General features: G+C 52.5%; 1 protein-coding gene across 4 annotated transcripts in view; it reads left to right on the forward strand.

Annotated features, from left to right (window-relative positions):
- Positions 1-14,084, forward strand: part of GNG2 (G protein subunit gamma 2) — a 24,227-nt gene extending 10,143 nt beyond the window's left edge. For 2 of the 4 annotated variants that reach the window (XM_017825497.1, XM_017825499.1), the window contains exons 2-4: positions 8,982-9,048; positions 10,031-10,146; positions 11,117-14,084. In XM_017825497.1, the coding sequence (XP_017680986.1) occupies positions 10,060-10,146; positions 11,117-11,245 (216 nt within the window). In that variant the 5' untranslated portion in view covers positions 8,982-9,048; positions 10,031-10,059 and the 3' untranslated portion in view covers positions 11,246-14,084. Of the gene's footprint in view, positions 1-3,102; positions 3,194-6,573; positions 6,593-8,981; positions 9,049-10,030; positions 10,147-11,116 lie in introns of those variants that run through there. The other 2 variants (XM_017825498.1, XM_017825500.1) reach the window with 2 other exon arrangements.
- The last annotated feature ends 2,931 nt before the right edge of the window (positions 14,085-17,015 follow it).

The raw sequence follows: 17,015 nt of genomic DNA on the forward strand, positions 1-17,015 counted from the left end.
TTGAACACTTCCAGGGATGGGGATAAAGAGGGAAAATCAATAGACCAGGTTGCTGCAAGATCCATCCAGCCTGGCCTTGAACACTTCCAGGGATGGGGATAAAGAGGGAAAATCAATAGACCAGGTTGCTCCAAGATCCATCCAGCCTGGCCTTGAACACTTCCAGGGATGGGGATAAAGAGGGAAAATCGATCGACTGAATTGCTCAAAGCCTGTCCAACCTGGGCTCGGGCACTTCCAGGGGATAAAGAAGGAAAATCAATCAATGAATCAATCAATAAATAAGGAAAAAACCCCAAAAAACTCCCAGCCTTGCTGCTTCCAGGACAGGGATGGGAAGAGAAATACCAGGCAGTGGCAGCACCGGGAATTCGTTCTACGATCTCCGATGGGCTGTGACCTGTTTGCTGTATTTGAAGCTTGAAATAGAGCCTTATGAGTAATGTGGTTCAGGTGCTTATCACCAATTAATTAATTCTTTTGTATGGTGGTTACCTAATTAAAGCAGTCTCAGGTAATTCCTGGGGGGGGGAGCTGAAACTAATGGGGTTGTTTCTTCGCTGATGTAACTTGTTGGGTGATTCCCAGAGGCTGGAAAGGGTTATTGGGCTCTGTGTGAGTGTTACTTAAAATAAAATTCTAATAAAGGTTTGATCGGGGTGAAATCATCGGAGGATGATTTCTCATCGCAAGGATTTCTGCAGCCCAAGGCTTCTCCTGTTGCAGGAGCTCTTTGGGAGAAAAAGTGAGGCTTTCACCGAAAAAAAAGAGCCATTTTGGGGTTTATTTTAGCTGAAAATTGCTTGGCAGGAGGATGAGCATGTAATCCACCACCAAAAAATGCAAAATCCACATGCTCCTTCCCATTTTCTACAGTCATGGGGAGGATGCCCCCTCAAAAAATAGAATCTTTAAGCCAAATCAGGGCAACTCAATGTCTTGCCCCAGTTCCTCCGGGGTGGCTGCTGATGGGCAGGGATTGGTAAGTCACAGGATCATTTAGGTTGGAGAAGATCTCTAAGATCATCAAATCCAACCATTCCCCAGCACTGCCCTGGACATGAATTTGGGGTGACTTTGCCTGAGGCTCAGGGTGGGTTTGGCCCTTCAGGAGCTGAGATGACACAGCCAAGTACCCAAATCCTCTTGGAAATGTGATGGTGGGTGAAATATCTCCACCTTTCAGTGCTCCCTTCATCTTCCCTTTGCTTTCAATCCTCATTTCCCATCTTCCCCTGAAGATCTTTATCTTGACCCTGGTAAATTCTTAAGGGCAGGATGTTCAAAGCTGAAACTCAAGACTGGATCCGTTAATTAGTGTGAAATAATAGCTCTTGGCTGCTTCCCTTAATTAAGGGTCAGGAGTTCAGAGCTGGATGGATAAGGAGGAAATTCTTGGCTGTGAGGATGGTGAGGCCCTGGCACAGGTTGCCCAGAGAAGCTGTGGCTGCCCCATCCCTGGAAGTGTCCAAGGCCAGGTTGGACAGGGCTTGGAGCAACCTGGGTTAGTGGAAGGTGTCCCTGCCCATGGCAGTGGTTGGAATGAGATGGACTTTAAGGTCCCTTCCAACCCAAAGAAGTTTGTGATTCTGTGATCTGTGTGCTGGAGACACTTTACCCATGGGTTTTGGGGAATTCCTGAAGCTGTGTGTTCTCCTCTCCTCTGCTCCCGTGTGCTGAAGGAGCCTTCAGTCTCCCGTTGGCCTCTGGGTGCTGCCCGACATTTTATTAAATTTAAAAATAACAACCCAAAACCAGCCCAACCCTTAAACCATTTTCCTTTTCAGTGAAGTGCAGCAGTGGTGGGGCTGAGCCCTGGGGAAACCACAGGATTGGAGCCAGTGCCTAAAGCCCCTGGAAGGCTGTGCCAGGGGTGGCGTGACAGGATGTGCCCTTATCTGTCCCCTCTGGTGTCACCAGAACGTGACAGCCCAGGCCTCTTTCCTTCTGTGTCACAGCATAAGGAGAGAGCAGCCTTCTCTGGCTTAGGGCATCTTTATTCCTCAGTATTTGGGCATCCCTGAATTCCTCAGTATTTGGGCAGCCTTATTCCCTGGTATTTGGGCATCCTTATTCCTCAGAATTTGGGCATCCTTATTTCCCTGGATATGGGCATCTTTATTCCTCAGTATTTGGGCATCCTCGAATTCCCCAGTATTTGGGTATCCTTGTTTCCCTCCATATAGGCATCTTTATTCCTCAGTATTTGGGCATCCCTGAATTCCCCAGTATTTGGGCAGCCTTATTCCTCAGAATCTGACCATCCTTATTCTATGGTATTTGGGGATCCTTATTCCCCAATATTCAGGTATCTTTATTCCCTGGTATTTGGACATCCTTACTGCTCAGTATTTGGGCATCCTTATTCCCCAATATTTGGAAATCCTTATTCTGTGGTATTTGGACATTCTTATTCCCTGGTACTTGGGCATTCTTATTTCCCAGTATTTGGATATCCTTATTCCTCAGTTTTTGGGCATCCTTATTCCTGGGTATTTGAACATCCTTATTCCTCAGTATCTGGGCATCCTTATTATCCAGTATTTGGAAATCCTTATTTTATGTTACTTGGGCATCCTATTCCTCAGGATTTGGGCATCCTTATTCCCCAGTATCTGGCCGAGCTCAGGACACCCATCCTCCCAGATCTGTGCACACCACTGGGGTTGTCCCTTGTGCACAAACACTCTCCCAGGGTTTTCCCCCAGAAATGGTTTTCCCTGGAGTCCCTGGGGCAGGCTGGGAGGGTTGCTTGTCTTTTGATGCATTCCCTGGTGGCATTCTCATGGTTCTAGACCCTTGTGCCAACCCTGGAGGATGTTGGTGCTCCCTCCCCATAGTACCCAGATGGAGAGAGCCAATATCTTGGATCTATGGTGGCTGGAGGAACCAGAGCAGATATGCCAGGCTGTGCCTACTGGCAGCTGATCCTTCATCTGAATAACCTTTAGAAAAACCTTTAAAAAACCCTAAAAAACAAAAAAAGGAAGTGGAGGGTGGTTCCTGTTTGCTTCGGTCTGAGCTGTTACGGAGCCTGTGAGAAAACAAAATGCTGAGATTCTCACTTTCACGTGATGCCCACGGAGCAGTGACTTCTCCAGGCAAAAGGGCCAGCCCTGCCAGACCAGGAATGTGAGGCTGGAGCCTCCTGACTCCATCTGGGCTGCAGGTGTGGTCGGCTCCGGCACACGAGGTGGGTGGAGGGGACATCCCGATCCAGGCTCTCTGCAAAGCCAGCTCCAGCCCTGAGCTCTCCATTTAATAACCCCAGCAAAACTAGGGAAGAGAAAAATCTTTCCTGCAGCTCCCTCTTGCTCTGTGTGCTTTGCATTGCCTTGGTAATTCCCATCCCTGGAAGTGTTCAAGCCCAGGTTGGACAGGGCTTGGAGCAACCTGGTCTAGTGGAAGGTGTCCCTGCTCATGGCAGGGTGGGGGTGGAATGAGATGGGCTTTGAGGTCCCTTCCAACCCAAACCAGTCTGGTATTGAATGATTTGGGCCAAAATGGGCGCCCATCCCACCTCATCCCTGTTTGGCAGGAAGGATCAGATGCTGGTGTGATAACGGAGCTGTTCCCATGGAAACAGTCCCATTTTCCACTCAGTTGTCTTTTAATTTATTTATTTATTTGCCAGCACGTCTCTGACCTGCAAGCTGCTCTGTAGTGATTTATACACCGTATTGAACATCAGGGATAAAAAATGGCTGTTGGAAAAGGGAATCCAATCCCCGGGGATGGGGGCTGGGAGCTGTGGCTGTAACCACCACTCAGGATTAAGGTTCTTCGCCCCAGCAAAGCAGCGTGATGGGAGCCCACGGGCACAAACCGAGCTCATAACATTTTCTTCCCTTAAGGAAATAACGAAACACATGGAATTTGGGCGTGTTAAGGCTCCTTTCCCACCTAGGTCGGTAACTGCTGTGGGGATCCACGCGACTACCCCATCTCCCACCCCCTGCAAACGTGGCTCTGCTATTTTCTTTTTAGCCTGTGCTATTTTTATGCTTTTCTGGATATATTTAGGAATTATTTTTTTCAGCTGAGCCGCCTATTTTTAGCTTGTGGCTTTTAGGAAAAGCAACAAGATGCCTGGCAGAGCCAGGCGGCCCCTCACGAGGGATTCCCACGCTCCAGCCGGTGACCGGCAGCGCCGGCTCCGGGGAGGAGATGGCACCTCCATATGCTCGGTTATTCCTCCTGGATGCTGTGTCATGGCTGGTTTTGGGGAGGAAAAGGCGTTTTTTTGGGGAGGAAAAGGCAGTTTTTGGGAGAGCCTGCTTGCCTCAAGGGGGGGATGCAGTGAGCTGGGATGGGCTCAGCTGTTGGGAAGCACAGGAAGCAGGAGAAATCCGAGCATGAATGAGAGCTCGGATAAATCCCTCCGTTACAATACCCAGCTTGGCACCTTTTCTGGACCAAAAGAAAAAACCATTTGCAGAACAAAAAAACCCTCCTCTGGGCCAAAAAAGTCCTGGGTGCTGCCCTGCCTGGTAGGAACAAACCTGATCCCTTCTCTCCCCAAATCCTGGCTGCCCCAGTGGGATTCACTCACTTTACTATTAACTGGGTGAAAAACACTGGTGCATCAGGGATGGAAAATATGACTTTTTATTGAAATCAAGGAGCAGGGAAGCTGCTGCTTTCACCCCGAAAAGGGGCTGTTCTGGGTGGTGGGTGATGCTGCTTTTGGTCTCTGTGGCGAGGGAACAGGGAGGTTTCGCTCTGGCAGCACTTTCTGTTTCATTCCTGCTTTTCCTTTCGGTTCAGCTGGGAGGTGTGGTGGGAGAGAGCTGAGAAAACACTCACTGGGAGATGAAAAAGATCAGGAGAATTGAATCATAGAGTTGTTTAGGTTAGAAAAGGACCAACGAGTCCAACCGTTCCCCCAGCACTGCCAAGGCCACCACTGCCCCATGTCCCCAAGTGCCACATCCACACAGCTTTTAAATCCCTCCAGGAATGGTGAATCCACCACTGCCCTGGGCAGCCTATTCCAGTGCCTGTTCCTGCCTATTCCAATTCCAACTGAGAGACAGGAGAGGGTGTTTTCCACAGGTTTAAAACTGCAGAGGATCACAGATGAGTGGGTAAACACTTCAGACCCCGGGAGACACAGGAGGTGTCTTGTGACATCCATGAAATCTCACTTGATGCCCTTTCGCACCTTCGGGAATGTAAGGAAATGCTTTCCAAGGATGCTGGTGTCCTATTTAGGGTAATTGCACTAATTAATCACCCTTAAAATCACAGAATCATGGAATGGTTTGAGCTGGAAGGGACCTTAAAGCTCATCTCGTTCCAACCCCCTGTCATGTGCAGGGATACCTTCCACTGTCCCAGGTTGCTCCAAGCCTATTCCAACCTGGCCTTCAGCACTTCCAGAGGGGGGGAAGTGCCATTTTTTTAAACATTTGTGAGAATTCTGATCTCCACCCACATGCAAGTTGGATAAGCCCCAAGTGAACAGGGGGGGAGGTTGGGCTCAGATTTCCTGGGTTTGGAGCCGGAGCTGGCGACGGAGCTGGTACAAGGCACCCGGATTCCAGGATCCTCTCTTCCCAAGCCCTTGCTCCGCAGCCTGTCAGCACAGCCCTGCGCGGAGCAGGCGGCAGCTTGTGCTGACGAGGAGCTGGCAAACGAAGCCTAATTACTGTTTCAAGCAGGGTTGGCAGGTCCGGGATGCCAGAGCCCCACAGGAGCCCAGTTTGGGAGGGAGGAGTGGGATGGCAGCTCAGCAGGAGGGCTCGGCGTCAAGAAATGCTCCTTTCGCAGCGGCTCTTTTGGGTTTTACGTGGCAATTTCTGTGGAAATGCATCCAGAAATCGAGGTAGATGGGATTAATTTACTGGGATTGAGGAGAACTAGTTCCTCCTTGGTCCAAAGCAATGTTGGCTTTAAGCTCAGAGCACATTAAATCCCAGTCTCATCCCATCGAGCAGCAGCTCACTGCTCCCCATCCACATTTGTTGCTCCACATCACAGGTAAAAGCTGAAGATTTTGGCAAAGCTGGGTGGAGCAGACCAAGGGCTGACACAGCTGTAAATGCTGCATCAATGCCCTGGGATCAGGGGTTTCCCTTGCTGTTTTCCCAGCTAAATCCCAGTTTTTGGTGCCTGTTTTGCCCGGGTGCTGCAGGTAAAAGAAGATGTTATTCAAATATGTCAGTGGCTCTTCATTCAACAGACAACAAAAAATTAGATTTTTTTTGCAGCTTAGGTACCAACTAGTAAAAATTAGCAGCAAAACATCCAAGTCCAGGCATTTGTTGCAAGGGCTTTTTGTGGAATCATGGAATCACAGAATGGTTTGGGTTGGAAGGGACCTTAAAGACCATCTAATTACACTCCCCTGCCACAGGCAGGGACACCTTCCACTATTCCAGGTTGCTCCAAGCCCTGACCAGCCTGGCCTTGGACACTTCCAGGGATCCAGGGGCAGCCACAGCTTCTCTGGGCAACTTCTGCCAGGGCTTCCCCACCCTCACAGGGAAGAGATTTAATCCAAACCAAGCTGCTGGAGCATCCTCCTCTCCTTCAAACCCCCAGTGCTTCCTTACCACTGATTGCAGCCAACCCAACTACACCTTGGAAAGTAGGTAAATCCTCAAGCTGGAGGAAAAATGCCAACCATAAAGCTAAAAATCACCCTGCTTCCCAGTATTTCCTGATATCCCCATTGTCACTGGCTGATCTCACACCCTCTGCTGCTGTGCTAAACCTTGCCTGCAATGAAAAGAGTTTTATGGTGCTCACAAGGGAATACAGACAGTGTGCTTTTTCCCTAGCTTAATGGTACATGTGCCTGGATAATGGGATTCGTGCCTTGGAGCCCACAGGTTAATGAGTCCTTACTCATTATTTTCATGCTAATGATGTTTAACGTGTCCAGTACATGGATATTGTCTCTTCACAGTAATAACAACTCGGGATCTTGGCAGGTTGTTTTGATATTTGTCTGTTGTGCAGAGGGGTCACGGGTTATTTGGAGCATGTGGAAGGGGTTGAATTCGTTTAAAGGGATGCAAAAGAGCTGGAGAGGGATTTTGGACAAGGGCGTGGAGTGACAGGACAAGGGGGAATGGTTTCCCACTGCCAGAGGGCAGGGTTAGATGGGATATTGGGAAGGAATTTTTGGCTGTGAGGGTGGTGAGGCCCTGGCACAGGTTGCCCAGAGAAGCTGTGGCCGCCCCTGGATTCCTGGAAGTGCGCAAGGCCAGGTTGGATGGGCTTGGAGCAACCTGGGCTAGTGGAAGGTGTCCCTGCCCATGGCAGGGGCATGGAATGAGATGCCTGTGATTCTCTGATAAATCCGACCCAAACAAAAAGACAGGGAGGTTTGAGTTTACTCCCAGTGGCTCCACACCCTCCCAGGGGTACAGTGGGGTGTCCTCAGTTTGGGATTAAAAAAACCTGCTTTTGTGGCTGCCCTGTTTGAGCAGCTTTGCTGCCACTCGAGAACTGCTGGGCTGTTGTGGGGTTGTTTTTTGGTGCAGGATACTCACGAGCTCACTCTGAAGTGTCACCTGCCATGTTTTTGTTATTCATGCGGAAGGAAACACACAGAGTGGAAACGCTCTGAAACCATCACTGGCCCCAAAATGGTTTTAGTTTCTAGTTGAAGCATCTGCAGAGGGGCAGAACGTGGCTGGGGTTTGTGGTGGCCCCTGGGAGGGTCCTACAAGGTGACTGAGCTGCCCCTGAGTTCCCATTGTCACCTCAGCAGCCCTGGGACATCCCAGCTCACACGGATGTCCCTTCCTCCATCTTGGTCTTCCCTAGCTTGGTTTTTGGGGCTATTTTCCACACTTAAGTGCCCCCAGGGATGGATGTAGTAAGACAAGGGAGGGTTTCCTCGCAGGAGAGTGGCAGCAGGGTTGTATAAATATAATTTTTTTAAGATCAGGGCTGTAGCAGCCGTATAGATGCTCCCAGCAGTCCTCCCTGCTCCCATGCCTCTTCCATGACCTTAAACGTGGAGTGGCTGAAGTTGCTGATGTGACTCCCTGTCACTGGAGCAGCAACAGGTCCTCTGTATGAAAGGACACGACATAGAATTGTTTAGGTTGAAAAATCCTTCTAAGATCACAGAGTCCAACAATTCCCCCAGCACTGCCAAGCCCACCACTAACCCCTGTCCCCAGGTGCCACATCCACACGTCTTTTGAACACTTCCAGGGATGATAATTCCACCAGATTAACATTTGCTGCATTAGAAAAGTCCCTGTGGCATCCAAACCACACGGCAGCATCTTGGTTGGTGGTGTCCTCGCCCCACCAGCCCAGTGCCAGCTGCCGTGCCAGAACCACGGCACACCACCATCCACTCCATGGCTTTGCAGAGGGAGAACTGGAAGGAAAAGCAGGAGAGTTGTACCCTTGTACCCTGCTGCTCAAACTCCTCTCCAGCCAAAAAAAAAACCAAAACACCCCCCCCCCCAAAAAAAAAAGCCGGGAGAGATGAGATAAACCAGCGCGGAAACAGCGCACAGGCTCGAGCTAAACCCCCAGCGAAGGCACAGAGATTTGCCCGGGGAGAGCAGATCCAGCCGGGAGCTCGGGCTGTCGGGAGCTGGGGGATTTTGGCAGCATTCCCCGGGGGGATGCTCCTTCCGTCCTGACACGTGCTCTGTGCACCAGACGGTGAAATCCATCCCCTCTCCCCGAGCATCCTCCGTCCTGCGAGCTGGGGAGCAGCCACGAGCCTTGGCTGCCAGCAGCCCTCGGATGCTCGCCCACTGGCTTGAAACCTCTTCCTGTGCCGAAAACCTCGCCGAATGCAAACAAATGATGCCGCTGGGGGCCGTGCTCGCACGGCACGGGGCGGGGGGGGCACACGGAAGGAAAGCCACAGCCTCTGTGCCAGGCACGGAGCTCGGCGTCTGCGGGACCGCCGGGGCTCCTGGCGCCGTAAATATGGAGTTGAGTGGCATCACTGCCACCTAACCCGGCTCCTTTTGACTCCATATTCTCTTTGCTTGAAGGTGGTGAGCGGCCAAGAGGAGCAGATCTTCCCCTAGAGGCACAGATCAGCGGAGAGACCGGCTTCTGGTAAAAAATAACCTCTTTGGGGTCCCTACCGGGCGCAGGGGGCTGGGGAGGGGTCTCATCCTCAAACCCCGGCACGACTCACTCTTTGAGCACAGGCACCAGTGCCAGGTTGATTTTTTCTCCAAGTCCCAGGATAAGCCTTGTCCAAACACCCTTATAATGGGCTTGAGCTGGACATGCCCTCAGCTTTGCCTTAAAACATCACGATTCCCTTATTTTAGGGCTGTGCCATCCTTGTCCCACCCACTCGGGGGTCTCGCTGAGCCCTCCTGTTGCGGGACATCCCAAAAAACCCCAACATTTTGGAGCTGGCAGTGAGCCCCAGTCAGGCAGGAGCACAGCTGTGCCTCTGCTGGAAAATACTTGCTGCTTGTAGAAGCGTGGGCTGCCGGGGGAGTGGGATGCTGGAACTCTGGCCGGAGCTCACTGCTGTTAGAAGGTGACGGAAAAACATCCGTGATAGAGCCGGCAGGGACTTAATGAGCATCCCCCCGCCTGCCTGGGGTGGAAATCTCGAGAAACAGGAAACTCCAGCATCCTGTTTAGCATCTCAGAGTTCAAATTGGCAGCAGGAACAAAGCGAGGGAGGCCAAGGGACACTGGACTCACGCTGGGCACCGGCACGGGCTGGATGATGCGCAGGGAATGAGCCTGGCGAGGCGCTTTGGGCTGCCGGGGGGGAGCCTGTTCTCTGACTTCCTTGTTGCTGTCACAGCCTTTCATGGAACAGCAAGTGCCAAAGGACAGCTTGGCTGGGCTCCAGATGGTCCCAGTGGCCCCAAAGCTTGGCTCTGGGGACCGTGGGGAGGGCACAGAAGAGGGCCACTGGCAGTGGGTCACTGCAGTTCCCTGCCCTGGGTCTGCATCCCCCTTCCTCACACCCTCATTCCGATGGCTCTAATGCCCCCCATATGCAACCCGAGCACATAGTTTGGGGAATTTCAGGGCCCAAAGGCTGATCCACGTGTGTTCGTGCCCACAGCCCCCCCGGGGAGCGTGCCTGGCCTGCCCATGGCTAGCAACAACACTGCCAGCATAGCGCAAGCACGGAAGCTGGTGGAGCAGCTGAAGATGGAAGCCAACATCGACAGGATAAAGGTAGGGAGGCTCAGGAGCTGGCTGGGGAATGCTCTGAGGCAGTGGCTGCTGCTGAGCAGCTGCCCAAAGCACATGGTGGGAGCTGGGATGTGGTGCTGGGTGGTGTTTTTGGCAGATGCTCTTCCAAGTGATCCCGATGGCCGTGGCTGAGGGCAGTGAGGCAGGGAGGTGCTTGCCCATGGAATTATAGAATCACAGACTGGTTTGGGTTGGAAGGGACCTTAAAGCCCATCTTGTTCCAACTGCCTGCCATGGGCAGGGACACCTTCCACCAGACCAGGTTGCTCCAAGCCCCATCCAGCACTCCTAGGGATGGAAGGCAGCTGGAAGCATCACCTGGAGCCCTGCTGGGTGGGTGGGAAGGACTGACTGTTCCCAAGGCATCTCACCTCCTTGGGAAGAGGTTAAATCTAGGGAGAGAAGTGCTGCAGTGGCGGCTGCTGGCTGCAGGCACGTCTGGATGCAAGCAATACCTCACCTTTTGGGGTGTGGCTGAGCTCCAGTGGCTTGGGAGCTGCTGCCATGTCCAGAATAAATAATGAGGTTGGTGGCTGAGTGCAGCAAATGTTGCTGTAGCAGCCGTGGATGTCCCTGCTGAGGGTTTTGGGGGACAGCCAGCAGGGATGCAGGGATGCTAGAGTCGGACCTTGCTGTGGTCAGGTTGGGTGAAGGATGGGAATGGATGAAGGATGGGAATGGATAAAGGATGTGAAGGATGCTTTTGGGATCAAGTGCTGACAGATGAGCTTAGAGCCCAGAGGTGAAGAACCAGCCCTGAGCACAGAGGTGAAGAACCAGCCCTGAGCACAGAGGTGAAAAACCAGCCCCACCAAGGATGTGCTGTCAGGTCATTGGTCAGGTTCTTGTCGAGGGTCTGATGTTTCCTGCCCAGCCCTGCTGGCAGGATCTTTTTCCAGGTGGGATTTTCCCAGCCCAGCCTGTCCCTAACGCAGGGCTCCTTCCATTGCAGGTGTCCAAAGCAGCAGCAGACCTGATGGCGTACTGCGAAGCCCACGCCAAGGAGGACCCTCTATTGACCCCCGTCCCGGCCTCAGAAAACCCCTTTAGAGAGAAGAAGTTCTTCTGTGTGATCCTGTAAACCCTTGAGGAGCCTGACGGGCACTCAGGCCACCCTGAACACTGATGTAGAGTTTTTAGGAATGGGGACGACCTGCTAGTCCGCAGAATTTAAACAAAAATAAGTAAAATACACGGCCTGGAAGCTACAGAGATGTGCATGTTTTAAAGAACCTGGCCACCTTTTGGGGGAATAAGATGATCTGCATTGTGAGGCAAAAGATCTGAAGTCTGTAGAGTTGCCTAGAAAGGGAGAAAAAAAAATATGTAAAGAATAAATATGTGTCACTTTTCTGCTCACAAAAATCGTTTGATTGTTCCATATTCAAAGCACCAGAGCTGTGCTGAGCAAAGTAACTGCTAAGGATGTGTGTAACCTTCTTGGAATGATATTGTTGGTTTCTTTCCAAACTAATATTTTTTATTTAAGTTGTCAGATATATAGCAACAGGTTAGGTGACTTATGATGTTGCTCAATGTTTGGTCTTGTGCTTTTTAATTTCTGGTGGTAGCACAGCAGGGGGGTTGAGTGGCCCCACGGTGGGTTTGGGGTGACACCGGCAGCTCCTGCCTGTCCCCCATGTGCTGGCAGCTCCGTGTTCCTGGCAAACCCCACTTTTTTACCATTTTGTATATGGTTAGCTTTGGTTCTGCAAGTAAAAGTGATTCATGTGTCGTGGTTGGTGCTTCATACTCCTGTGACGACGTTCGGTGGTAGTGCATGAGAGTTTGTGTCCGTTCATCCGCTCCAGACTTTTCTTTTCTGTTCTTTGGCTGGTGGAAGGAGCTGTAGGGAGGAGACTGAGGCGATTCTGAAAGCAGAGAGAACTCCTGTGATGCCTTAGACGTGCCTGAAATACCTCCTGCGATAGGGCAGGTGCCAGAACCCGGGTGAAGGGGCTCGGGGTGGCCCCTGCCCTGGGCGTTGTGGGGTAGCTAAAAATCCGAAAGTCAAAGTCAACCACTCCTTTCCGGGTCTTTCCTTTCTCCTACACCTCTGTGCCTCTGCCCTCCTCGCTTGGTCCTGCTCTTTGGCTTCCCGGTAGTACCTCCTTCCCTTGGGGCTGGTCTGGAATGCTGCTTTGTGGTGGGATGCTGCTGCGTGGTGGGATGCTGATCCACCCCGGGGTGTTGCTTCATGGTGGAATGATGCTTCATGGTGGAATGCTGCCCCGTGGTGGGATGCTGCCCCACCATGGGATGCTGCCCCGTGGTGGGATGCTGCTTCGTGGTGGGATGGCACCCCACCATGGAATGCTGCCCCACCGTGGGATGCTGCCCCACTGTGGGATGCTGCCCCACCGTGGGATGCTGCCCCACCGTGGGATGCTGCCCCACCGTGGGATGCTGTCCCACCGTGGGATGCTGCTTTTTGGTGGGATGCTTCTGCCCCTTTCCCACACCCACCAAATCCCATTCCTGCCTCACCACGTTGGGAAGGGGCAGGGGAGCAGCTTGGGGAGCTGTGGGCCCACCCCTTCATGGAGGTGCCTGATACCCTGTTTACACACAGCCTGAGCTCCCTGGCAGGCTGGGAAATTATTCCCAGCTCTGGTTCATCTGCTCTCGGGGGACACACGCCACCTTTTTGGGCTCTGCCTCGGGTTCACACTTCCGAGGATGTGGCTTGTCTCTCCTTTCCGCTGCCAAACCCCTCCTGGCTTCCCCTGCTCTTCTACACTCCTGGGAAACTTTGGGAATCATAACTTTGGGAATAACTAGGTGGGTGTCTCATGGGGACTTGGGGGATCTGTGGTGACCTTACTAAACTAGTTCTGAACCAGGTATCAGCTTAATCCCTGTGGATTCCAGAGGGCATTAGTCTTTAGGAACCTTTTGGTGACTCTTTCTAGCCCGTAACAAGTGCTTTTTGGTTTTTCTACCTTTTCATACTCTTTTTCTAGTCTTCTACGGAGAAGACCAGTTGTTCTTACACTGGACTCAAAACCTTTGGCATCTGGGAATGTTTATACGCCACGAGTAGCGTAGATGGTCCCAGCCCTCCCACGGTGGCTTTTGGCCCCCCCTAACCCTCCAATTTTGATCTTTTTACTACAGCTTGTGTAGCTTTAGGATGAAGGATGGATGAAGCCGTTTGCTCTGCAGCTGGTTTCACTCTTGGTGTTACCAAGACATGTAAATACCCCATCCTGGGTTTTTGTCTTTTCTTTTTAACGCTGATTTACCGTCACAGAGAGTGAAGCGCAGCCGGCCTGACCCGGGGCTCCCACCCCTGACCCTTCTCAAACACTGTCATAAAGTGGTTTGTAATAATTTTTTTAACGACTTGCGTATTTTACAACTTGAATTCTTAATAACTGAACGGTGAAATAAACCTGCATGAAGAATATGGGGAGGGGGGGGAGGGAATTTTGAATTAACCCAAACTACTCATAGAAGGTGTTTTATGTTGCTGGGCTTTATTTTATGTTGGTAGAGGTGTTGACATTGGTGTGCTGCCAGGTATTTCACCCCAGTATTTATATTTACACAGATATGCCTTTGTTAGCCAAGTAGAGATCGCCTGCCAAGATCATTTTCCCTCCTCAATGAAAATACCAGCCATCCCTCCATCCCGATGCTGTATTTCCAGCATGGTATCAAATGACATTCAACCCCCAGGCTTTTAAAGAAAAATATATCTGGAGTACTGGAAAAGGACTTTTTTTTTTTGTCTGCCAAGGTTGCTGGTGGCAGGGGAAATCCATTCCTTGGGTGCCAACCTGCCACTGCCAGGTTTTTGGGGAAGGGGTGGTTGGGAGAGGAAGCCAGGGCGGGGAGGTCGGCGTCGTGATGTAGCGCATCCCCCATCCCACGTGGTCTGTGTACTCGTTGGAAATAAACTTTTGGATTTGTTTCAAGCCTTTGGAGATGATTCTCTCTGTGTGTGTCGACCTCTGGGGAGGTGGGTTCCCATCCTGGCTGCGGCTGGATCCTGTTTCCATTGGGTTTGGAGGTGGGCGTCTCCCTGACAGGAGTTTTGGTGCCTGTCTACGAGGGAAAATGAAGCCTCTTGGGGTTTCAGCCCCTTCCCAGACACAGCTTTGTGTTCCCAGAGGATGAGCCAGCTCAGGGAAGAACAGGCTCCTTCAGGGAGGGACATTGCTCCTTCCTCAGAAACTGAGAGGTACTTAAAATTTCTAACTTTGTTGTCCATCCCTTCTCCCCTCTCTTTCCTTTTTCTCTCATCCCTGGCAGTGAGTACAGGCTTTCCACAGTAATTTGGACAAGGGCATGGACTGACAGGACAAGGGGGAATGGCTTCACACCAACAGTGGGCAGGGTGAGATGGGATACTGGGGAGAAATTCTTCCCCGTGGGAGTGATGAGGCCCTGGCACAGGTTGCCCAGAGAAGCTGTGGCTGCCCCATCCCTGGAAGTGTTCCAGGCCAGGTTGGACGGGGATTGGAACAACCTGGTCTAGTGGAAGGTGTCCCTGCCCATGGCAGGGGAGCGGAACTGGAAGATCTTTAAGGTCCCTTCCAACCCAAACCGTTCCAGGATTCTACGATCCCATAATTCTTACTTGTTCTACTACCAAAACACCTCATGATCATAGAATTGAAGATACTCTGCTCCTACCAAATTTACCACACCCTGCACTTCCACTCCTGTTTCACAGGACTCTCATGAGCAGATGATTTCCCAGCAAAGCAGCTGGACACAGTTTGAGGTTGCTTGGCCTCAGCCCACCCCTGGGGCCGGGAACAAGGTGGCAGGATGGGTTTTGCAATGAAACCCACCAGCACTGAGCCCAGCACGGATTCCAGTTTTCCATCCACATTCCAAACACGTCAGCGAGCAGCAAGATGTTGCCCAACCCCGAGATGCTGGAAGTGTCCCCCCCCCTCTCTCCTGCGCTGTCAGGGCTCAACTCTCAGCCTCTCATCCTTCTCTGTGTCCATCAGAACAGCTTGAAAGGGAAATGGTGTCACTGTGAAGGAACAAGCCAACTGTCTCCTGCTCGCTGTGCCAAGCCAGGCAGCTCAGCTGCTTCACACCTCGCTGGCTCCCCTCCATCTCCAATGCTCGCCCCGTTCCATCCTCACTCCGGAGCAGCAGCATCTGCTGAGCTGGAGGAGGTGTGGAGCATCCAGGGAGAGCGTGGGCGGGATGCTGCTCCCTGCACTCCTCACTGCTGCCCATCCCCACACCGGCATCAGGCCCTGGGCGGGTCCCTAATGAGAATAAACCCATTTGCACTAATTGCATTCATTAGCTCTGCAGCGTGGAGTGGGGAGAGGAGAAGCACTGCAGCTGCTGGGCATGGATTTGCCCTGGGTGTTGCTGCAGGAAGGGTTGGACCCACCAGGGAAGGGGATGATCCCCAAATCCAGGGTGAAACGGGATGAGGTAGGAAGGGCTGTTCTGAGGGTGATGAAGGCAGGANCCTGGGTGTTGCTGCAGGAAGGGTTGGACCCACCAGGGAAGGGGATGATCCCCAAATCCAGGGTGAAACGGGATGAGGTAGGAAGGGCTGTTCTGAGGGTGATGAAGGCAGGAAAGGCAGAGGAAGGGTGGAGAGCGGAGGTTTCACTGCATCCATCCCTGGTCCTCCTTGCTGGGGGGGACAGTGTGTGACACTGGTGTGGCTGAGGGCACCCTGGGGACAGTCCCAAGCTCCTTTTATCCATGCTGGAGTCTTTGTGCCTTTACTGTCACTTCCATGTCACCCCTTACACACGTATTGGTGACACGCTGAAGCCCTTGTGGGCTCCAGGTGTGAGGTCAGAGAGGGACCTTCCATCAGGAACGGCAGTGACAGGACAAGGAGTAATGGGTTCAAACTGAAAGAGAAGAAATTTAGGTGGGATTTATGGAATTCTCCCCTGTGAGGGTGGGGAGGCCCTGGCACAGGTTGCCCAGAGAAGCTGTGTCTGCCCCTGGATCCCTGGAAGTGTCCCAGGCCAGGCTGGATGGGGCTTGGAGCGTGGGAGGTGTCCCTGCCCATGGCAGGGGGTGGAATGAAATGGGCTTTAAGGTCTCTTCCAACCCAAACCATTCCGGGATTCCATGATTCCATGAAAGCTGAAGGAGGAAGCGATGACAGGGAGCCCCTGCCCTCCTTAAACCGCTCCAGGAACAAGCCGGAGGAGATACGGCGAATGAAAGAGGAATGATGCCAGAGGGAAAGGGAGGCAGAAGCCCCCCAGGTTCCCCCAGGGCTTGGGAGTTCCATGGAAAGGGGTTGGCTCATCCCTGTGCCATCCTGCCATCGCGGCACCGCAGCCGGGGGCTGCCAGCTGGAGCGCTGGGAAGGGCTGGCACGGAGGGAAATGTCAGGATGAATATTGATTGCACTGGCTCGTCACGCTGTCAGCACCACGTCTGCAAAGTGCCACCCCGGCCTGGAAGAGGAAGGGGGGGGAGGACGGGGGTGGGCTCACTCCGAACCAGAGCTCATCACCTTCTCCAGGGAAAAGCACCCAAAAATCCCCCTTAAACTGGCATCCTTCCCCTGCCGGCTGCCCAGGGCTGCCCAATGCTCCATAGTGCAGCCCAGTGCTGCCCAGTACAGCTCACTGCTCCCCAGTGCTCCTCAGTACAGCTCCGTGCTTCCCAGTTCTTCCCAGTACAGCTCACTGCTCCCCAGTGCTGCCCAGTAAAACGCACAGCTCCTCCCCAGTGCACTGGTACAGCACTCCCAGTACAGCCCCCCAGTACAGCACTCTGCTCCCCATGATCCCCAGTACATCTTCCCAGTACAGCTCCCCAGCACTGCCAGTACAGCTCCCCAGCGCTCCCAGTACAGGTACCTAGCACTCCCAGCACAGCTCCCCAGTGCTCCCAGT

The sequence above is a fragment of the Lepidothrix coronata genome, unplaced genomic scaffold (assembly GCF_001604755.1).
Source record: "Lepidothrix coronata isolate B3197 unplaced genomic scaffold, Lepidothrix_coronata-1.0 Scaffold119, whole genome shotgun sequence".
NCBI lineage: Eukaryota > Metazoa > Chordata > Aves > Passeriformes > Pipridae > Lepidothrix > Lepidothrix coronata.